General features: G+C 33.5%; 1 protein-coding gene across 4 annotated transcripts in view; it reads left to right on the top strand.

The window, feature by feature from the left end:
* TMEM161B (transmembrane protein 161B) overlaps positions 1-24,645 on the top strand; it is a 76,550-nt gene that overhangs the window by 20,245 nt on the left and 31,660 nt on the right. For all 4 annotated transcript variants that reach the window (XM_004470614.4, XM_058275719.2, XM_058275722.2 and 1 more), the window contains 4 exons: positions 6,564-6,667; positions 16,349-16,432; positions 19,053-19,150; positions 22,861-23,017. In XM_004470614.4, coding sequence (XP_004470671.1) covers positions 6,564-6,667; positions 16,349-16,432; positions 19,053-19,150; positions 22,861-23,017 — 443 coding nt within the window. The remainder of the gene's footprint in view (positions 1-6,563; positions 6,668-16,348; positions 16,433-19,052; positions 19,151-22,860; positions 23,018-24,645) is intronic.

Below are 24,645 nucleotides of genomic sequence, written 5' to 3'. Positions count from 1 at the left end.
CAGTGCTGATGTACGGATTTCCGTGCCACTATGTCTTGATTCATGCCCTTTCCCACCTATTTGCCTTCAAAACCTTCTCTCCTTTTGGTGTGTTTACAGAATCCTCTTTTTGTCCTCTCATCGCTTTGTATGTATTATAGTATGTTTACTCCCTTAGTGGACTGGTTGCTCATTGATGGCAGAGACTATGCTCTTTCTCCTTGCTAGCAGAGTATCTGGCACTTGAAGTTTGTTGCTTAAATTCTCATTGAATGCATTAAATAGACTAAGTGGGAAAAAGCATTAGGTTGAAAATTAGGGGTCTGGGTCCCATATAAATCTATAACTAGATTGTTCTGTGATTTCGGTTGTTTGGACTCTGGTTTTCAAATTTGTAAATTTTTCAGATTAAATGTTCAAAGTGGGTTCTAAGATTTATGTTAACCTGGATTGAAATGATGAAGTTTACACCTTTTGGAGTATAAATTATTTGAGCATATCTAAGAAGTCTGTTTCAATATGTCTCACTAAAACATCTAAATAGTTAAGAAACAAAAAATAGTAAGGTCATTGGGTAAGAGCCTCTTTCCTTTTCTTCTACTTATTCAGGAAGATGATAATTGAAACCATTCGGGGTGGTTTGAGTCTCAAGTATATATGCAAATATGCCTTCTATTGGTAAACAACCTATTCTTTGTTTCAGTCTCTTTGTCAGCAGGAGAGCTAGTTTAATGAAACATAATAAAATGTCAACTCCACTGCGGTTGAGACAGCCTCTGAAGTTTGAATTTTAAAATTGCAACATATTTGTATTTACATTTTGGAAATTTTATTTTCAGTATTGACAAGGTAAAATACTGCTGTTTGTTATACTTTTTTTCTTAGAGATTGGTTTGATTTTTCTTGGTAAGAATTTTTTTAAACCTACCCAGAAACTATTACTGACAAAAACTGAAATGGTCATTCTTCTCAAGACCAAAGGCAAATCACTTTCTTGCTCTTCATGGCCTCCAGTTAATAGATATGGAAAGGTTGAAACCTAAGTTGCCCCAGTATTTCACCCTTCTTGGGTGCTTATGAACTATTTCATAAATGACTTTCCTCAGTTCCAGTTAACAAGAGAATCAGGGCCTAAGGGCAGTGAATCCAGTCAGGAACCATCTCTTCAGTAGTTATTCTTTTGAAGCATTAAAAAAAAACTGTTTAGACCACTTGAGTCCATGACCTATATGGTTGTGTGTTTGAGACTATAACCCTGATGGACTTCAGTAGCTTTGCTGCATCTCTCTGCCCAGTTTGAGTCTTCTGTTGTGAAATTTATGTTAAATTTTTCAGGTAAATTTATTTTATTTACCATTAATTAGAAGTAATTGAAAAATATTCAGGAAATTTGACTTAAAAATTAAACAGTTCAGAAATTCTGCTTTTGTATAAACTTAGTTATGCAGAGATGCTCAGTTATGTAGTGAAGACAGGATATTAGAATAATTTGGTCTGAGTTTTAAGTGGTTTTGCCTCTTAGTGAATTTGAGGCTTTGTATTTTAAGATCTTAATCCCTGACATGTACATTGTATTTGTCAATTGTGTAATAATGTCATAAATTGACCTAAGTATGAATAATATATTAAATTAATAACAGATAATTCTGGAAAATTATTGCCATTTAAAAATCTATTGCAAGGACTCCTTCCTAAACATTTATAAAAAAGGATAGCTTTGGCGAAATATTTCTACGTAACTTTTAAATTATCTCTGCAGAAGATTATATAGATTCCTGTATTAGGATAAAGTGGCCTATTTTCCCTCAGCACATTTGTAGTTATTTTTCACCTAATAGCAGATACGTTCCAGAAAAGATTTATTAACTTCTATTAGAAAGTTGGAAGAAGGCATCTATTAGATAGTAATGTATTTAGCACAGTTTTTAGATGAGATTTTGGGAAAGCATGTCCACCTTCATTTAAAAAGAGGCAAATGGCATAGTGATGGAATGGAATGAGGCTAACTTTTACATTGAACAGTTTTTAGTCAAACATTTATGACAATAACAAGAATGTTCCAATTGTACTATAGTGTTTGTCTTCCTTGGGATTGTTTTCTTTAACTCCTTTGCCACTATATGTGTTCAGTAGCTCTAGAACTCATTTCTCTCTTGGGTACCAGAGCTACCACTGTACTTTAGAGTTTCATTATTTCTGGTCTGGATTATTGCAGAAATCTAATTGATATTCTTAATTCTTATCATTCCAGTCTGTGGATTGATTTTTTTTTTTAAGATTCATTTTTATTTATCCCCCCCCCCACCCCCCAGTTGTCTGTTCTCTGTGTCCATTTGCTGCGTGTTCTTTTTCTGCTTCTGTTGTTGCCAGCGGCATGGGAATCTTTTTTTTTGCGTCAGCTTGCTATGTCAGCTCTCCATATGTGCGGTGCCATTCTTGGGCAGGCTGCACTTTTTTTCGTGCTGGGTGGCTCTCCTTACGGGGTGCACTCCTTGCGCGGGGGGGGTACCCTTACGTGGCACGGCACTCCTTGTGCACATCAGCACTGTGCGTGGGCCGGCTCCACACGGTTCAAGGAGGCCCGGGGTTTGAACTGTGAACCTCCCATGTGGTAGACGGACGCCCTATCCATTGGGCCAAGTCCGCTTCCCTGTGGATTGATTTTTAATTTGTTTGTTTTTGCTTTTACATGGTTTACATCCTTAACCTGGGCCTATCAGGAATATCACATTATGCTTAGTGGGTTGGAGGAACGGGAGAGAATTGGATGGGGTGTCCCTCCTTCCACAGTTTTATCACATTCTGTCATATATAGCTGTCTGATCAATCTTTCTAAAATACCGTTTTGTAGTTGTGACACTTTTTAGATGTTACTAAAATATAATTCCTGGTGTTAAGGAGTTTACACTTTATATGTTTGTGAGAGATTGCACCAGGTTCCATTAAATTCTGTGATACTATCACTTATATCTTTCAAGGCTAAGTTGAGGTTTCCTTTGTCCATAAAACTTTCCCTAACTAAAACCCAGTCTTTTGCTTCTAATCTCAAATGGACCAACCTTCTGACATTCATGCTAATATATTTCTTGGCTTTGTTCTATCTGAAAGAGTTCTTTGTAATGGTATTCATTGTATAGAGATTGAAGAACTTCTGTGACAAACCACACTGAGAATAGGCTAGTAAAATCAAGTGCTAGAAATGTGAAAGAAAAAGGTTAGAATGTGATCTTTGATTTAGGTTAATACAAAAAAATGGGATGAAGCTTAACCAACTGGTAGGAGTTTAAGGCATTAAAATATCCACAGATAAAACCGTGATTGAGGCAGGTTTGGTAGATATTTTAAACATTACTATTAAAGACTGCTTTTAGGTGTGTGTGTGTGTGTTTGTTTTAGCCTGTCTCTTTCTCTTTCCTTAACTAGGCAGTTGATCTTTCACTGATTGTTGGAAGCTGTCTCTTTTATACTGTATAGCAAGTAAATTTTCTCTTTGTGGTATGAATTGCAGATGCCTTTCCCTCAGTTAGTACTTTGACTTTATATTGTTCTATGTAGTTTTTTTTTCTAGTTGTCTTTTATGACTTGAGATTGATGTTATTTTTAGAAAGTGCACCTCTGTTTTTGAAATTATATTTTTTAAAATGTCTTCTAATAGTAGTGATAGCAGTGACAGTAACAATAAATAGAACCAATATTTATTGGCTGTTTACTCTGTACCAGGCACAATTCCTAACCACATCTTAGTGAGATAGGTGGAATTATTACCTCCATTTTATAGAAGAAAAAATGGAGGTATAGAATGGTTAAATAACCTATCCAAAGTCATACAGCTATAGATGGCAGAGACCAGATTCTAACCTAGGCAATTTGGGTCCAAAGTCTATGCTCTTAAACCAATATGCTGTACTGCTTCTTTTAAAATGTTTTGTATTTTATTATGTACTATTTTGGCATGTTAAGTTTGAAGTAGGAATCCATCAGGAGGCAGGTGGGGCCACGTAGTTCTAATGCCTTGGCCCTGGAGAGCATCTGGGTGGGATCCAGGTGAGGCCTGCCTCCTGCCCCTCCTCCCCCAGCTCACTTGCAGTGCCTGGTCCTCACTGACTGCTGGACACCATCCTGTGGCCAAGAGGTAGTGCAGTTGTGCTTGCTCCCCATGGCACATGTGGGGAGACCGAGGTACAGAGAGGTATAAAGCCTCTTACAGTGTGGGGGGGCTTGCTCTGCTCGTGGGCCACATCCTCAACCCCTCTGACACCTGCAGCCCCATGGTCTATTTCTTCTCACCACGTTACCCTCCGGGGTTCAGCTGTAGCCCCAGCCTTGATAAGCCCTCCCAGGTTTTGACCTGCTTGGATAGAGGAGTTCAGCAGAAGGGACCATAAAATAAGGTTCATCAAGGTGGGCGTAAAGCAGGGGAGAATGGTTGATCATTTAGGATACTGCTGAGATTTAAGATGAAGACAGATAATTTGAAAATATTGAGTGATTTTGATATTTCCGTGGAGTAGGTGGAGCAGAAGTCAGAGGGGAGCTGTATAGTGATATGAGAAAATAGGAACAGTGAGAAACAAGTCTTCTGAAAAGTGGCTACGAATTTGAGGAACAGACAAGGACTGTAGAAACAAGGGAAAATGTATCATATTTAGATGAAAAAGATTTGGATAGTTAAAATGCTGATAGATAGATTTAAATAGAAAAGAGGTTGAAAAAGATACAAGAAAGAGGTTATTCTGATGGTTGAGGTTCCTGAGCATCAAAGAGAAGATGGGCTCTGAAGTGTAGGTATAGGGCTTTGCTTTACATAGAAGATGCTCTGTTGTTTCAGATGGTGTGGAAAAGATGGATTCAAATACAAGTGGTTGTAAGGAAATTCCCAGTGATGGTGTCTATTTTCTCTGTGAAGAAAATGATGATGTCATCTACTGAGTGGAGACTTGGAGCTTTGAGGGAGGTTGGAGGTGTGAGGAGAGGTGAAAAGGTTTGAATTAACTGTCCTGGAGAGTAGGGAAGGGGATTGATGAGAGAAAACAAAGATTTGTTGGAAATTATTGAAGGCCTACTGGAAGGGTGTGATAACAGCATGAGTCGAATATTCTTTTCTAGTGACTTTTCAGACTGTTTTACCATCACAATACTCTAATGCTCTTTATAATTCACTTCCAGACTAGAATTAAAAGATAGGCATACTACTTTTTTTGTTTTAGTCTTTTATAAAAAGGTATGATAATGCATATCATCATAACGGGCTCCAATACATCACCCCATCACTGACACCTTGCATTGTTGTGAAACATATGTTACAAACTATGCAATAGCATCCTCAATATATAACAGTTAATATTAACTGTAGCCCATATCTTATATTCAGTGATTTTTCCTCCAACCCACCCAATTGTTAATACCTGGTCTTGGTATTATTTATTTGTTCATGAGAGAACGTTTTCATGTTTGTTCTGTTAACCACAGACCATCTTCCAGCACTAGATTTCCCGTGTTACACAGTCTTGTGTTTCATGCAGTCCATTCAAAGTGTATATTCAGTGGCTCTCATTTTCATCACAGAGTTGTGCTATCATCACCTCAGTCAGTTTTAGAACATTTTGTTATTCCAAAAGGAAAAATTCCATACCTTCTTTTATCCCCTATAGTTGTCTCTTAGAATTGATGCAATACCTTCTTTCCATTGCTGCAAAATATTATAATATTACTTTATATAAGGGATTCCCATATATCCCAACCCTCCCCTTCTTTAATTTCCCCCTATTAATAATGTCTTACATTATAGTGGTATATTTGTTACAATTGATGAACAAATATTGGAACATTCCTATTAACCATGGCCTATAGTTTACATTATGGTTTACGCTTTGTACCGTATAACTTCATAGGTATTGACAAAATATAATGGCCTGTATCCATCATTGCAATATCATGCAAAACAATTCTAATGTCCTAAAAATGCCTTATTTTCCTCCTAGTGTCTGCGTCCTCCACCAACCTCTGTTAACCACTATATTCGTATCAGTGTTAAGACATCTTTCGTTATCACAATAATAGCGTGTCCTGTGGTCCATGGTTTCATTCCCCCCTTATATTTGTTCGTTCTACAATCTTGAGGATTTGGGGTTGTGACACTTGCTCTGCTCCTGATTGAGAGGGAACTTAGAGCATATGGGGCAGATAGAAGTAACTGTTTTGCATTAAAAGTAGTATGACTATGAGTAAGATTCAACTACTGTTGAGTAAACTGGAGAAAGATGAAGAAATCGCTACTTTTCACTTCATTTTGTTACTCTTATGCAGGGTGTTTCTTGGAAATAGATTTTGAATGTTTACTAATCCATTGAGTTTTCATTCACATTGATGTGACCCTTGGATAACTTGTAGAGGATGAAATGGTATAATATTTTAGGTCTTGAATCCCAGAATGATATATATATATATATATATATTTAATAATAAGCTAAGTTTTATTTCTCTTAAAATGTAATTTTCAAAATGTATGGAAAGTTTTCCAACAGTGTCCCAAATCCAAATTGATTCATTGTTGAACTTTTTTTGTTTGTTTTGTTTTTACACAGGGTATAATAGGTATACAGCTGGTTGTTACCATGGTGATGGCCAGTGTCATGCAGAAGATTATACCTCACTACTCTCTTGCTCGATGGCTGCTCTGTAATGGCAGGTAAGGCAAGGATAGTACAATTATGACTATGACAAATCTGTTCAGTTTACTGGGCTGATAGAAGTTAAGTGCTAATGCCTATTTCTCAAAGTATGACAAAGCTATGAGAAAAATCTAACTTCTTTATTTCTCTTCTTTGAGAAATTAGTAGTTTATGTGTTTAGCACAAAGGTGGTAATAAGATCCTGGTAAAGAATTTTGTCTTCCCCTTTTCCCCCCAACTTTGTTCTGTCCTTGGTCACCAGAAATGCTACATGTCTTTTCTAGTTACCTTTAAAAATAAGCTGGTCAACAAGGGAGTGAGAAATTATATATTGAGGTACTTAAATTTTTATTGTTTTTGAAATTAATGGCTGAAACCATATTCCTGTTGTTGGTGACTCAGTTGAAAGTTGGGGATTCTTTGTTTTACTGCAAAGAATTTTAAACTGTGTAAATTTAGCAAGGAATAGGGAAAAAATTTTTGTGGGATTTTAATTTTTTTTTAGTCTATTGCACTATAATTTTACTTCTACAAAGGAAATAAGTTGTCTTGTTGAAGTGTGTACAAAAATAAAGGTAAATAAGGTAAATATAGGTAAGATAGACAAAAGCAGGAAAATTCTGTACACAGAAATACATGCCAAAGAAACTGAAATTATGAAAGATAAGTGAGAAATTTGGTGCCATCACTATAGTTTTACCATTAGTCATTTCCAATAAACAGATTCTTTATGCTTTATATGTCCATTTTCTTTTGTTTAGACCTTTTGAAGATAGAGTAAATTGGATAGCTGTTGTTCGACTAATGATTTCATATACTGTAAGACTAATAAGCCTTTAATTCAGGAGTGTTCTATCTACAAAGCTTAAATCCCTTTCATGGGATCTATTTTCTGTTTTTAATTTTTTTTTTTCTTTAGGTTTTTATACTTTTTCCATATTGATGTTTAAATATAGAAAAATATTACATTAAAGTTATTTTAGAACATGATTTATTCGAACACATACATACACATAAATTATTTATGATTGTGTGCAGGAACAGCTGTTCAAAAACATTTATTAGTAAAAATAAAGTGTTAAGAGTTGAAAATCTGTCAAACGTATTTAGTAAGTGAAAATTGATCAACTGTAACTAGTTTTTTACTATGGTTGATGTTGACTTTGAAAGAGTTGTCTTTTTAAGTAGGTTTAAAATGCTCTCTGTAATCTGGTTTATTTATTTTGCTTATAGCAAAACCCTTTTCATTGATATGAAAGGGTAAACATCAGCTGGACATACTAATACTAATTTTAAATAAATGGAATCTGAATTAATAACACTAGATGTAATACATAAAGAAAGTGTAATTTGTTTTCCAGTGAGAATTATACATTTCTAGACTTATTGTTTTTACTCTAAAGAGACTCCCAGATCTCTTTGGCTGCAAAGATCTTGGCAGTGTTCTTCCATTTTAGTCTATATGATTTTCTGTGTTCTTACATACTCTGCTTTGCATTTGTTTCTATAAAACTTATATTCACCATTAAAAACTAAAACTTTAGAGATTGAAAACCTGATTTTCTTCCCTTTGCTAATATTGAAATAATGTGTTATAAAGTCTTTACTTTTTCGACAAGAATGTGTTATATGTCTTAGTTTGCCAGGGCTGCTATAACAAAGTGCCACAGACTAGTTGGCTTAAACAACAGGATTTTATTGTCTCACAGTAATAAATACTGTGTTTTTATTAACAAAATGCCCATCATGATGCCCATAGGATCACGCTTCCCCTGAAGTCTGTATCATTCTGGTCATGGCTTGCCCGCAATCTATAACTCAAGTCTGTGCCTCTGTAGCATTGCTGTCTCCCTGTATGTCTCTTCACTGTGTCCAGATTTCCTCTGCTAATGATGTCAGTCATTACTGGATTAAGACCTACCAGTTTTGCATCATCTTAATATGATCCTGAAAGAGTCTATTTAAAAATGGGTTCACATCCATAAGATAGGGAATTAGGACTTGACCATGTCTTTGTGGGGGATACGATTTCAATCCATAAACAGTATATACTTATTTACTAATTGGTATGGGAGCTCAGCCTTTAAAAATAAATATGAAGTTGACTTTCTTTGTGATCCTTGACTTGCTTTTGTAAACAGATGAGTTTTAGCTATGGCTACCTTTAATGCCAAAAGTAAATTCCAAGGATGCCAATCAAAAATTTCTAGACTTGGTTGCTTTCCTGTTATTGATTAGTTCATTTCGTCCCAGTTTTGTTTTATTTTATTAAAGAAGATCAAGTTTCTTTCTTTAATGTTATTCCTGAAGATTTTAGATCATGAAAGTCAACTTGCTGAGTGTTGTCACCTAAATCAGTGGGCTAAGATCTTCGATTTTACCCTTGTGGGGTAATTATTGTTTACCAAACATTCTGTGATATGAAATGATACTGTTTTAATATTGAAAAAAATCTAAAATCCCTTTATTGCCCATTTGTTGATCAGAAATGGCAGTTTGCATTATGAACTGGAGGAAGAGAAAAATTTGAGGGCATTCTTTAAAGTACATAAAATGCTTACAGGAAGAGGCTCATGAAGACTTAAAAAAAACTATCAATAGTATAGTATACTTAGTGAGTAACTATACTGAATAGAACTAGTCAGTGGAACTATACAGATGAATAGAGGTACAGATAACTGTGGCAGGTTAATGAGTATGACAGAAGCAGCTTGCTTTTAGTTTCTGTTACATCACCTTACTATTTATTCATTCCACTGATATCATAACTTCACATTGTAAATAAGCATCGATATTTTCCTTTTAAGTTATGGCTTTCTTTTTTTACGACACGCTAGTTAACTCTGTTCCTATCATTTGTCAACTTCTGTTCCTTTTGAAATGAAGGGTCTGAAGTAGCACCAGATTTAGTATGTTGACTTATTGAGTAAGCCTGCCATTTTTCTGAAGGAGTCAGTACCTTAAATGAATAAGCATTTTTTTTGCTGATAAATTAGCAGCCTATTGATTTTGCGTTTATATTTTATATTTGATTTTATATCTAATATAAACATTAATTGCCTAATTTTCTGGCTGTCATTAAAATAACACTTATATATTTCTATTAGTATTGTAGAGTTCTTGGTTTTTAAAAAGACTATGTAGTCTTTAGCCTGATTTAATTCTATTAATATTACCTCTCTATTTGTATAAACTTTCTATTGATGCAATTTTTATATTTTCTCATTTAGATCTGTACACCTTGAGCTAGGGAGGACAGAAGATGTGTTTGGTGCATGTTATGACCTCAAAAAGTCTCTAAGTGTCTGAATTTAATAAAATTTTCTCACTCTATCAGACTTGAATAGGAGTCACAATTAGATGGTCGTTGGGCAGTTCTCTAGGGAGGAGGGCCTGCACAAAATGGTGATTTCAAGGTTTCAGCTGTCCTTCAAATGGAATGACTCAGGAAACTAGACTTCTTTCATCTTGTGACTTATCTTTTCTCCTGCTATCTTGGAGCTCTCTGTTAGATACTGTGCCAGTTGGAAGTGAAGAGAGAATGGACTGGGATTTTACAGAAGATTCTAGGGTTCAAGTTTAGAATACTTCATTTCTGCCCACATTATACAGTCTGTGGGCATATGATTAATTTGGGCCAGAGTACATGGGAGACTGAGAAACATGATTTTCATTGTATCTAGGAAGCAGAAGCAGGAATGGTATTTGCCTAGTCCTTCTTTGCCATACGTGACATTATCTCCATTTTTATACATGAGAAAACAAGTTTTGGGTTATTTTATCCAAATTTACATACTGGAAAAATGAAATAGATTGAAGCTTCTTAACCTAGAAGTCTGTTCTCAGTCTAGTATTTATTTGATTATGAATGCTCATCAACTCCAGACCTTGCCCTGAAACTTCTACTCGAACAGAGTTTTGAATATGGTGGGGAGACAGGTGTAAATTTTCACAACCACTGTGATTTCTGTTGTGAGTTTACAAAGTGATTTAATTAAGATTATTTTCTTTCTATCTTTTTATTCCTTGCTATACGTTACCTTTCAGAAGATAGCCTCTTAAGGTTATAGGTAGTGTATGGTTTCTCTTTTCTTACTGTGTTCTCTTGGATTCTCTATGATTAGATAGCTACCTTTTATTCTAAACTAAATTAAAAGGCACATTAGCATTGATTTTGATTACCAAAAGCATGCTAAATATGAATTGTCATCTGTCGTTCAAAGTATACCTTTCGGAAAGCAGATGTAGCTCAAGTGATTAAGTACCTGCTTCCCACCTATGAGGTCCTGGGTTCAATCCCTGGTACCTCCTAAAAAAATAAAGAAATGAAAAAAACCAACTCTCATTATGGAGCTGATGTAGCTCAGTGGTTGAGTGCCTGCTTCCCATACACGAGGTCCTGAGTTCAGTCCCCAGTACCTCCTTAAAAAAAGTATACCTTTCACCTCCCCTTTGAGATGAAATTTATTCCACATTTTAAAATTATAAGTATTTTGTATCCATTTTTCCATTTTTTAATAAATATTCTTCTACAAATGTTCTTAATCATGCATGCTGTTTAATATGATCATCAGATTTTATTGCAGGGATTTGTGCTTTAACAAGAACTTGAGTAGTAAGATCTCCTGTTATTAAGCCATGAGCATGTATTCTTTAGCTAGGAAATCTCAATTATGAAGAGCCTTAGGACTCTCAGAAGTTTCCATTCCTCCTCTCCTATCCCAAAGGAATAAAAATCCTGGGAAGCTGCTTTCTCTGTACCTTTAGTGTGAACTGTTTTCCCTAACATAAGGATCCATTTCTAACAGTTGTTCACTTCACCACTAGATGTTAGTTCTTTATCATGTCTAGTACACTGCTAATTTGTAGCCAAAGTAGTGTCTGCTTTCTCTTGTAATTAAAGTTCCTTTTTGTTTTGAAGTTTGCTTGGCTCTTTTCATGGAGAGGTAAGTGATAGGTTGCATTCTTTGTACATTTGAATAGTGGGTTTTGCATGGAAAGTGGATATCGCTTTTGGTCCCTAATAGCTTCCTAGCTGAACTTTTCCTGATTATTCAGCTCAATCCTCATGCATTTTTCTCTGTGCTCTTCACTTTGGTCTGCTACTTGCCTCCATATGTCCCTCAATGAAAATGAATTATTTTCAGATTTAATGATTTTGTCTCATCCCATATTGGGTAAAGAGGGTGTTAAAACACTTTCTTATTCGTAAATTACTCTTAATTCCTTTTGCCTGTTCTCTTTTGCATGTTGCCTGGTATAGGAACCTGAAAGTTCCCTTTGGTGAGAGAAACCTACTATTCAAATGCACAGTAGGTGGGACCTATGACCCAAGGGAAAGGTTTAAGCCTTCAGCTATTGCCCCTATGGAATGCCTGAGTCCTTGCTCTTGCTTTAACGGTCTTAACTACAAGTTCCAGAATGTTTGATAATCTATTAAAATTTCCAGCAAATATCAGGAAGCTATATTTATTGCACAATTTTCTAGCTAATTATGCTGAACAGGTTTCTCTAAGATTTTTAAGTGAGAATTTGTTTTCTGTGTTTTGTTTTTTTTTGTCAAAATGTTGGAAATTTAAAATGTAGATTTAGGCTGTCTCATGTCCTGTGTTGCATACCCCATGAGTTTTGTATGATTACTTATATATTAGTATTTTTTAGATTGCTCTATAAATACAAAGCTTTTCTATATTTGTTCATTTTCAGATTTACATTTTAAATTTCTTTCCAAAAACTTTTAAGTAGCTTGCTTTAGAATCCTTTAGGACGTGCTGCTTAAAATCTAAAGTGAAGCCTAGATCAGTACATTCTATATTTTCTGTATACATTCTATATTTTCTATGTTCACTGACATATCATTTTCAGTATTGTTGAACTCTGGTAGGCATGGTAGTAGTCTGAGGTGATTTTATGTAAGAGCTTATACAAGAAAATCATTGAAAAATTGTTTGAATGATTTAAAGGAATATAACACCAGATTGGCTTTATTGTATAAAACATTGCTGACAATCCAAACATAAAAAAAAGCCATTGAGTAACCAAGGTATATGTCATAAAGTACACTGAAATTAATGTATTTAACTTAAATGCAAGAGGCTTAATTTTTTTAGTCAGATTCTATTACTACTTTATTTTTAAAATTTATTATTTTTATTACAAAAGCAATGCATGCCTGTGACATAGAAAAAGATGATGAATTAATAACGAGGAAAACGAGGTGATGGACTATATTCCTATTACCCAAAGATAATCACTGTGAAATTTTGTTGTTTCTTTCTAATCTTTTCTATTGATATTTCCCCATGTGGTTGTGATTTTATTGTATTGCAGTTTTATATCATGTTCCTTTTTCTCAACATATTAACATAAAGCATTTTTCTATTGTATTTTTGACTGTTATTAACTGCGACATAGAATCTAAATCTAATAAGCTTTTATATCTCTCTTGCAAGCCCATATTAGAAAGGCATAGTGTAGTTGTTACAAGTAAGCAGTCATTTTACTGATAGCCATATCAACTAACAGCAAAGGAAAAGACTGAAAATTGAGACCAGTACTCAAAGTGTAGCAGATGGGAACCATTCGATATGGAATCAAACTGTTCACTGACTGTTGAAGAAAATCATGCAACATACTTCTAAATTTTTATTTTGTATTCACAATCTCAGACCTTAGTTGGCCACTCCATATTGGCAATTTTTGTACGCTCCACTTCTCAGACAACTTTTCAACAGGAATTTTTTGTCCTCAACCTCCCGCCTGCACCGGTCTCTGCCTCACTCTAAGCTGCTGAACCCAGAGCCTGTCATTGTCTTCACACCACCAAACCCACAACTCTAGGTACATATGCATTGTCTCTTATTTTTTATGTATTTTAACTTTGCCTATAGAGGAAGTGTCCTGCCTGTCACAACCCAATTCCTACATTTGTGCTCTGGACCCCATTCCCTGTCTCCTTTGCCCAGACTTTTCTTCTTTGGCCATTCCTTTTCTCTTCTATGTCAACAGTTGCTCTTTTTCTGTCAGATAATTCCTGTTAACACTTTTTTTTTCTTTCTTTTTTAAAGATCTCCCATTAAAATTAAAAACAAATTAATAGCTGTCACAACCCAACAAATTCCCTCCCATATCTGTCCCTTAGTTGTTGCCCTGTTTCTCAGTTTCCCTTTCTAGCCAAATTTGTTACATGAGTTGTCCAGACAAACTTTATTTCTCATATCCCCATTAACTGTTTAGCCTTCTACCATATTTTATTTTCTCCTTAGGTGATCTTATTAATTCCCATGTATTTAAATACTACAATTATGTAATGACTCTAAATTATTTCTGAGCTTTTGTCCTTCTTAACATGTTCACTTAGTGTTTCATAGGCACTTTAAACTCATCACATTTAAATTCTTTATTTCTTTCTCCTCTTCTCCTTCAACTAAAAAAATGTACCATCTTCCTCAAATCAGAAACATAGACATCAGTTCCTTACTCTTTTTCACTTCCTGCTTTCAGTCCAACAGCAGGACCTTTTGATTTGACATCTAAAATAAATGTCCCTGTTATTCTTGTTTTCCTCTCATTCACAGAGTAGCAAAATGCATCTTAAAATGTAAATTGAATTATTTCTCTTCCCTGCTTTGAAACCATTATTTTAGCAAACACTCTAAACTCGTTACCATGATCCATGAGGCTTTGCATGATATGTTCCCTGCTTCAGCCTCCCTTCATGTGTTTCTCCTTGTGTATGTTGCTGCTGCTTCAATTAGCCCATTAGTTAATGAACTATTCTATGCTCTTTCATGCCTCTCTGCTTTGGACATGCTGCTCTCTGCCTGGAATGCTCTTACCCTCTATTCTTATCCTTTGGGTTGCTCCTTAAATGCTGTATCAAAGAGAGATTTTTCTCACCTAATACCTGAGAATTATCTCTCTTCTCATTTTCACCACTTGTTTCATTCTTTTGTGTGGTGTCACAGCTAATAATTTTTTGTTTTATCTTTTTTTAATTGGTTAGAGTATGTCCTGCAAACTATAATATAAGCATCAAGAAGTCAGGGACTTTGGCTTTACTGTTCGGGATTATGTATCTCCATTGCCTAGCAGAGTATAGTGAACTCTTCACAAATGTTTGATGAATGAATTAATAGGTAGATGGTTGAGTAACAGACTGAAAGTGAGTGGCCCTAAAAGCATTCTTAGATTCAGCTTTGAATAATAATTGTTATCAAAGTAACCCTGAGGTATCCAGTAAGAGGTATAGTAAATGTAATCCATTTTATACAAATGAGTCCACAAAATAAGATTAAGCAAGCTTGAGTATATTTAAAAAGGAAATGATTTCTAGAAGATTTAAGGGTCTTTAATAATTATAGGGCAATGGTTGAAGGTGAATCTGGAGAATTAGGCTATGGTCAGATTGTGAAAGGCAGTGGAAGCAGGTCACAAGGCCTAAAGACATTTGGGTCTTGTATGTGTATTTCAACTTTTTTAAATGGAAATTTTGATATATATATATATAACTATGTGTGTGTATATATATATTATATATATATATAGTATAGACAGATTAATATAATGAACTTAGCACAGTTAATAATTCATGGTCAAATAATTTCATCTATACTCCTCTTTATCCCTTCCCAACATATTATTTTGTATGAAATCTAAATCACTTTATTATTTCATTCATAAATATTTTAGTATCTTTAAAAGACAGGAGCTTTAAAATTCCTCACTTGCTGCTTTACTCATTGCTTTATCCTGTGAGGAGCCATGAGAGAATTTAAACAGGCATATATCTTGATAAGGTTTGCACTATGGGAAGATAACGAAGGGTGCGATGAAGAATGGATTTGATGAGGAGAGTATCCGAGGGAAGGCAGGAAAAAAGTTTTGCAGTGGTAGCCAAAGTCAAGATATGCTAAACTAAGGTAATTGGGTAGAGCAGACAGATTTAGAATTTTAAGAATTAAAGAACAAAATATATGATAAGATGTGGAGAGGACACATTGAAGATCTGAATATCAGTTTTAGGTGACCTAGTAGATAGAGATGCCACTAAGTAAGACAGGAAATCAGAATGAGCATGTCAGTGCTGAAGAGCAGTAGATGGTTTGTTTGAATGTTTTGACTGTGTGGTGGAACCGAACACCTCCAGTAGTATGTTGGAACCATAACTCTTGAGGACTAAACATAGTCAGAAGTAAAGGGTTTTGTAAAGACAACAATTTACTCTTAATTCTTATACCCATAAAGTTTGAGACCTCTCAAGTGGGAAAGGGAATGAAAGACTTTCCTCCTATAGATGTAAGCATTCAAACAGATCTGTTTTTAAGATAATTCTGAGCAAATGACCAATGGTTAGAGTTTTTAATGTTTACCCACCAGCTTGCCTGCAGAGTTTACCCATTTTCTTTTGTTAACAAGATTGCCAGCTGTAAGAAATGTATATTTCTACTTTACAGGGCCTGGCATCTAGCAAGTGCTTAGTGTTTGATAATTTTGATAAATTTGATAATTTTGATAAATTTGAACCTAAATCCTTTTTAAGTTAGCTTAAGGAGTGGTATCTGTTTTAGATTCAAGATTTTCACCTGACATTTCCCAGCAGCGGATTCACAAACTGGAAACTAAATAAATTTTAATAGAATAAATAGTGATTCTCATAATTTTAATTGCTTTATTTAAGAGAATTCTCTTTTTCTTAGTCTGAGGTGGTTTCAACATCCTACGGAAGAAGAATTACGAATTCTTGCTGGGAAGCAGCAAAAAGGGAAAAGTAAAAAAGACAGGTGAGTTAATGTTATTGCACTTGTAAAATGTTAATTTTTTAATACAATTTGTATAAATATATTTTTGTGCTTTGGTGAAAGGCCTGTTTACCGCATAAGCAATTGATAAGTTTGAGATCAAAACCCATGATCTAAAGTAATACTGAATCATCCTTTAAGAAAACCTGATAAGAATTTAAATCTAAATATATAAGCACAAAACAGTGATTATTTTACTGCAGAATGAATAATTTTATTTAAATTGTGAAAATAATCTAGCTATCATATTAAGGGAATATTTAGGAGGGAATGAATGAGGGAAATGCCCCTTACCCTTGTTTTTACCTTACAACTCATTGAAAGGTGTTACTTCGTTTGGGTTCTTTTCCAGGTTTTGCCATTACTTAGTGTTCTGATGTTGAGCAAATTTAAGTGCTTTTGGGCTCAGTTACCTTATCTTTATATAAAAGGGGTGGGCAGTATAGTTTCTTAAGTCCCATTCAGCTCTTGAGTATTACATCCGTGTTTTAAGTTTGTGAAAAAAATTTCCTGCTAGTTAACCTCACTGACTAAACCGTGGTAGTATCATCTGTGAAATGAAGGAACTGGACGTAGGTATTTTGAAGGACCCTTCTACATTTAAAACTTCATAATCGCCCTCTCTCAATCTGAAGCAGGAGAAGCAATCACCATCCCCAAATCCTCAAGATTGAGGAATGAACCAACAAGGGGAAAAAGAAACCTTGGACCAAAATAGACTTGTTATTATTGAAGTAATGGAAGAACTTGTAACATTGATATAAAGATTGTAGTTCCCAGAGGTTCTGAGAGGAGAAAGAGGGAAGAATAGGTGGGACATAGGGCATTTTTTAGGGTATTGGAATTAGTCTCAGTGATATTGCATTGATGGATACAGGCCGTTATACACTTTGTCAAAACCTTTAAAATTGTACTGTGCAAAGTGTAAACCATAAGGTAAACTCCAGAACATGGTTAGTAGCAATGCTTCAATATTTGATGATCAATTCTAACGAATGTACCACGTTAATGTCAGGTGTGATTAATAAGGGAAAATGGAGGGGGGAGGGGCAATATATGGGAATCCCCTATACTTTCAATGTAACTTTTCTGTAATCTAAAACTTCTTTAAAAATGAAGTTTATTATATGGAAAAAGAAAAAGAAAAACCTTCATGATCTATTTAAATGTAATTCTCAGAAAACCTACACATTAATTAGCCTCTCTTAATGGGACTCAATTTTCTTAGATGGATAACTAAGAGGACTTCTTTGGGTCCTTTTTGACAGAAATCATGATTCTAATGCATTATAAAAATGCCAGTGACAAAAAATTGTCACACAACTTCTCACGTATGTCATAAAAACTATATTAGCTCAGCCTAATGCATTTGTAGATGTTTAAAAAGTCCTTAACATTAGTGGTAATTTGGTTTGATATTGGAAATTTGAAAAGATTGTCTTTTTTGATCATACTACCATCTTTTTTTGACTTACCATTGCAAAATACCTGGAAGCTCATTGGAATATTTATTGTAAGCCCTCCTACTTGTTATTCTAAGAGTTATGTTCTTTAATAAAAACAGTAATAAAATATTCCTGCCTGGTAGGAATATATTGTTTCCAGGGCACTTTATACACACAGTTTTACTTAGTCCACACAACAATCTTGAGTAATAAACAGTAATATAATTTACATTTATTCCCCTTCTACCAGTTCATGGCTGCCATGTTCAACATATGTAAAATTTAGTAATGTACTATAGTATTCATTTTACAAAGATTTAAATTCTCAAAAATTCAATAATTTTATTATTTTATAATAAACTCATATTGAACATGCTTTAGATATAAAAAAGATGAACTAATGACACTTGTCTTATTGCTAGTAGCAATATATGACTTATTAAAATAATTTTTACTGGGAGTTTTCAGTTTATATATATTCAAGAATAAGTGCAATATTATTTTCTAGTATTGTAATTAATGTTGTTGAAACTTAGCTTACTACTTTCTACATTTGATTATCTTTAAAAAATTAAATTCTGAAATGATACGTATTCACCTGAAGAGTTCTTCAGTTTTCCTCAATCTGTGATTCTTAATAAAAGCAACTCTGAGTTAACCTTTCATGTATCTGAAATTCTCATGCACATAAATCTTAAAATTGTTCAGCTCTGACTTGTATAAAGTAACGGATCTGTTTGTGTGTGCCTGTGTATATATAATTTCAAAGAGAAATGCACTTTTCATTTTCTTTTACTCTTGTTCCTGAATAAAGTTTCCATGAAGGTGTTAGGTTGTCTTTAAATCTATAGAAGAGAGACTAGAAGAAATGAGTGTGTAACGCTAAAGTAGCAACTGAGATTTTATTCCTGTCACTAACTTAGTTAGCTCTTTCCCTGGTACTCTATATAGTCACATAATCATCTGTGTCCACAATTCATAGCCCCTTTTTAAAAAAAAAACTACTTTTGAGTATCTTATCTCCTTTTTGATGAAATATTAGAATTTCTGCTTCTCTTTTTCACTGTGAAATTTAAAATTAGTAATTAGCTTGATACAAGCACTTGGATGACAGTGTAGGTAACTTGTCTTTTGTGTCACTTGTCTGATTTTTATAGGAAATATAATGGTCACATTGAAAGTAAGCCACTAACCATTCCAAAGGATATTGACCTTCATCTAGAAACAAAGTCAGTTACAGAAGTGGATACTTTAGGTAAGGGAACTCTTGGTAAAGAGTTCTGTAAATCTTAGTTTTATATTATGCTAGTGAAAGTACTTAGATTTTATATGTTGTGGCTAGTTTTTTTTGTTTGTTTTTGTTTTCCTAATCATTAAGTCCACTATGCAGAATATACATGAGATCTTTCTAAGAACTTAGGAGCTCAAAATTTCAGTTAAATTTTTTAAAAAAATTTTCTATTAACCTAACTGATATTAAGCGTTATTTCCCCCATTTTTCAGAAGAGGCTGACTTACACAAGTTTGTTATATAGCTCCTGTCTTGTTAAGATTGTAGTCAGGTTTTTATCATCTTGAATTCTAGGTATCTTTTTTGCTTTGCCAGCCTGCTGTTTTTATAATGTGGTTTGCAAAAAATGCATTTGTATGTTTGTGTTAACTTACCTATATTTATAATAATTCAATTTTATTGTCACATTTGGTAGAAGGGGAAATGGTTTTATAATAATGAACTGGATTAGGAGTCAGAAAACTTCACTTATTCAAGATTCACTTTACCCATTGTAAATAATTAAGCCATTTAATTTCCCCCCTGTATCTCAGTTTCTATGAATGTATAATGATTAATGATTTTTAGTTTAAAATGAAAATTTATATAAAATTATTTAAATCCTCAAAGGGAAAAAATCTAAAGTGATATTTTTAAAAATAGTGTTTTTCAAGCCTGGCTATACATCAGAATCACTTTTGAGGAGTTCTTTAAAAATAGAGATTCTCTAATTCCACCCTTGGAATATGAGTTCTAGGAATTTGTATTTTTAAAAGTGTTCTAGGTGATTCTGGCCTGTGACTAGGCTTGAGGACCACTGGTTTACACAATAAATGAGGAAATAAAATAATATGGTTCTTTAGACTTTTAACAATGTTAGTATAAAGGATCATTATGTAATTTGGCCCTTTTTGGGTTGAATCACAGCACCCTAAAAAAAGCTTACAGATTTTCTAGTTTTTCATATAGAATTGTTTTGTGATACAAAGTGACTTCAGTGTATTTCGGAGTTTATTCTGTTACTACAAAGATTACATGTATATGGAAAGAATCTAAAAATGTCAGTGAGAAATAATATAAATCAAGTGTCTAGTGTCAAAACTTTTAAGACTGGTTATGTCATTTTTCTTGTTTTTCTTTTTTCTTAACTATCTTTTATGCAAAATTAAACACATTTAAAAACACACTTCTCTGTAGTAGTTGTCACATTTGTTTTAATAATACTATTTGCCTGCTTTAAATGTTCACATATAAAACCAAGAATATATATACATATATTCTTCCTGAATTCTAGTACAGCTTTTGTCATTTTTATTAACAGCTAATATATCTTGAGTATTTATATCAGGCATTGTTATAAGTGCTTTACCTGTATTTACTCATCCTCACAATTAAAAATATTTTTTGAATCTTTTTTTAAAACTTTATTTTGTGCATTTAATAATTGAAAATATAAACAATAATTTAAAAATAAAAAAAAATATAGTTGAATAAAAACATACATTTCTCAAATGTACTGGATACATATAAAAAAATTTTTGAATCACACAATATATTATACAATATATTTGGTTCATAGTAACGCAGTCCTACAGTTTTTGTCCTTTTGTTCTGGCTTGCTTCGCTCAACATAATGTCCTCCAGGTCATCTTCACAATTTTATGAGGAAGATCCACTGTTTTTTGTGTTTTTTTTTAAACACATTAAAAATCTGAGACACAATGAAGTTATATAACTTGGCCCGAGTTACACACCTAATATGGTAGAGCACACCTAATATGGTAGAGCCCAGTTAATGAGAAGTAGCCTATTTTGATGAACTTGAAAACTTGAAATTAAGGTCGTAGAAAACAGTTGCAACCTTAATTAGCTTCAATGTACTGTTCATTCAGAATTTGGTTTTACTTGTACAATTATAAGAACTAGTTGCAAATGGTGCTAGTTTAACAACTGGTCTTACAATTTCAAGAGCATTCCAGTTAACCAGAATAACGTTTTTTTTTTTTGAGGTGTAATTTGCTAGTCATTTGTAGTGTTTTGTTAATGTGTGTTGTATGTATATGTGTTTAAGTAAAAGTAGAGGGTTTTTTAAAATAGATTTTAGGTACCTTTGAGAGTTTAATGCAAAACATTGGGCTATATGAGCTCTAAGATGGCTTCTGTCTTCAAGATTTTATAAAAAAGGCACATAAAAAATTATGTTGTTAAATAACTAAAGAAGAATGTAATACAACATTTTGGGTTAAATATATTGCCAAGAATATATATAATTTGTACTTTTGTTCTAATGTGTATATTATTGATACTCCAATAACCGTTTCACAAGTCTTGCCTCCATTTGTATAAGCTATCTATTATAAGAACCTCTTAAAGAATATATGGGTATTTGAATGTCACTTGGCAGTTTGGTCTGAGTCCCTGGTAGAAACCTGTGTGAGTGTGGACAGCATGGAGAATAAGAATTCTTACATTGATTGTCGTTAATAACATTTTCAAAACCTTTGATAAATGGATATTTGTTTCTTCTACCCGTCTTCCCTATCTTTCTTCTAGTTTAGGTTTGGGGTTGGGGTGGGGTGGAAGCCTGCAAACACTTTAGGTTAAATCTTTTAAATTCTAGTTTAGAAGCTATTAAATAGATCTGTTAACAACAAAAATGCTAACATTTAAAATAACTTAAAGTCAATGAAAAACTTACCCAATTACAAAAAAGATTTGAAATTTTCAAAACCTTGCTGTGTGATGTCATGGAGACGAAGTAAGTTTGGGTTAGTTTGCTTAGATATTTTAAATTGAGTAGTGTTTCATTTTTTACGTACCTTTTCTATAAGAGTATGATTTTAAAAATCAGTTTCCCTGTGCATGATTGTATATTTTACAAATTAAACGTTTCCAAGGCATTATAGATTGTTTGGTTATATGCCAGCATGAGCATAGGAGTTAATAATATATAAATGTGAGTTACTTCCAAATTTTTAAGAGGTCTTCTCCAAAATTAGATTGATATTTTGGACTATACTGTGGCAGAAGGAATTGAGAATATATCTATACCTTATAAGAAGTTTAAGACAATTCTGAGACAGAGAGGGAGATGAATTATATTTACTTTCAGAAGATGCTAATTTTAGTGTAAATTCTTAAGGATGGAATAATCTGAAGGGGTGTGGTTTTATATAAAATAGGCATTGCATCAGCTTTTCTTGAAGAGCAGAAGAGGAAATAACTGTTTAATTTGTTATTTTAGTCTGCAGGAACTCACAGTATTACTAATTTTCCATTAGTACAGTTAAAAACTAGCAAAGTTATATTCTTTTACTTCACAGAAATAAAGGGTAAAAGTAAATTCATTTTATCCTAGACCTGGTATTCTGAAGTTAAGATATCATAGCTTAGATTCTTAGAAACAAACAAGAAAACTTGATTAATAATTTCTTTAATAACTAAATCAGTTAAGAAAATACCAACACATTGTAGTAATATATTTTAGCATAAATTTAAATGTACTTGTGGTACTCATTTTGAGTTTATTTGAATTATTTAATTTGTGAGGTATTAAAGTTTAATTTTGGATGCTAACATTTTTTAGCCATTTTCAGCATTGCAAATAGAATAGTCTACTGTGTTTAAAGATGATCACGCCTAAGTACTTATAAAGTTTAAGAAAAACTTTTTTTTTTTTAACCTTTATTTTTCAGCACTTCATTACTTTCCAGAATATCAGTGGCTGGTGGATTTCACAGTGGCTGCCACAGTCGTATATCTAGTAACTGAAGTCTACTACAGTTTTATGAAGCCTACACAGGAAATGAATATCAGCCTAGTCTGGTGCCTGCTTGTTTTGTCTTTTGCAATGTATCCTTCAAAACATCATTAATATTAATTTATGAATTTGTTTTCCTTTTGTAGCTGTAGCACCATAAGAGCCCATCTCTGATTTGAGAAAGATTTTAGGTCATTAGAAAATTATTCTTTCTTGAAATCTTCTCTATTTAATTGAAACATTTTTCAAAGTAATACAGGTAAATGGTTTTCAAAGTGAAATATAAGGAAAGATGTTGTTTCTTGCCCTTCTTTATCTCTTAAGTCTCATGTCACAAAAGTGGCTCTTTTTACCTTTTAAAGTATTTCTTTTGGGATTTCCTTCTATATTTTTAAGTGTTGTGTGAAACTGCTGTTTCTTTTAATTTTAGATGTTATTTTACCTTTCTTCTTTCCCTTCCCCTTTCCTTTCCTTCTCTTCCTCCATTCTCCCAGAATAGTTATGAGACTTTTTTTTTTAGTCAATTAGTGGTTAGTTTTACCTTGCTAGACTGATGAAAATATTATTTATAACTGAGTACAGTACTGTGTTGTTACATTTCCTTTCTTGACAAATCTTTTATTTTTGTTATATAGAAACAATTCTTCCACAGAAATCTAACTTCAGTAGTTCAAATACATCATTTCTATTTTGTGTTCCCATGGAAATGGCTTCCAAGACCCCTCAGTTCTCTAACCTTCTTCCATAGCTGTTATATTGGGACTTTCTTCATTATCTTCTCAGGAATTCCCTGAACCTCTTTCTGAATCCCGTGATATTCTCTTCTTTGGTTTCGGCAGAGTGTATTCTTCTGTAATGTCCTTTGAAAGGGTGGGAAATTTCTTTTGAAATCTTACATGCTTGTAAATACCTTTATTTTTCCCTCATACTTGATTGATAGTGTGACTCAGTAGAAAATTCCAAGAAAGAGTTTTCAGAATTTTGAGGCTCTTAAGAAATCACGTTCTTATTTGCTCTTGGTGTATGTCTCCTTTCCCCTTTAAACATGTTCTCCGTGACTTTTTCTTTTATCCTTCTCTTATTCTGAAGCTTCACAATGACATGAGCAATTTTTATCATATATTGTGATAAGTTCTAGGTTGACCTTTTAAATTTGTAAATATATCCTTTACTACTATGTACTATACTTGGTTTATTTGTCTTTTTTTATTACAACTAAACGTATACTCCCACTATCTCCCCACCTTCCACCTCTGTAGAGGCAACTTCTTTCAACTCCTTAGTGTGATGTTTGCCATATACTTGTAAACCTACTGCTTGATTTTACTTTAGGCATCAGTTATTGCCTTTTCACTCTGGAAATGAGAATTTATCACCTGTCCTTGTGCTCTCACCTACCCACTGATCATATCCCATTCATCTCATCTCCCACATATAGTGATGTCATTTTTTGAGCAATATTCAGTGTTTATGTTATGATAATGTAAACATTGTTTTCTTTGACATATTAATTCAACCCTAAACTCTTCTAGTTACTTACATCTCTATGTTCAGAAGCATTAGGTACTATGTCAATTTAATCTTCTTGGAGAGCATTCTCTTGTAGTCTTCAGATAGACCCCATTCTGGTTTGGTTGACCAGTTGGGAATACCATTATCATCATCTTCCTGGGGATTCTTTTTGCATCTCTCTTATATTCCATGTCTTCCTATTACAGAA

Source organism: Dasypus novemcinctus, chromosome 2 (genome assembly GCF_030445035.2).
Source record: "Dasypus novemcinctus isolate mDasNov1 chromosome 2, mDasNov1.1.hap2, whole genome shotgun sequence".
Taxonomy (NCBI): domain Eukaryota; kingdom Metazoa; phylum Chordata; class Mammalia; order Cingulata; family Dasypodidae; genus Dasypus; species Dasypus novemcinctus.
The sequence above is the reverse complement of the archived record's forward strand: the minus strand, read 5'-3'. Positions and strand labels throughout refer to the sequence as shown.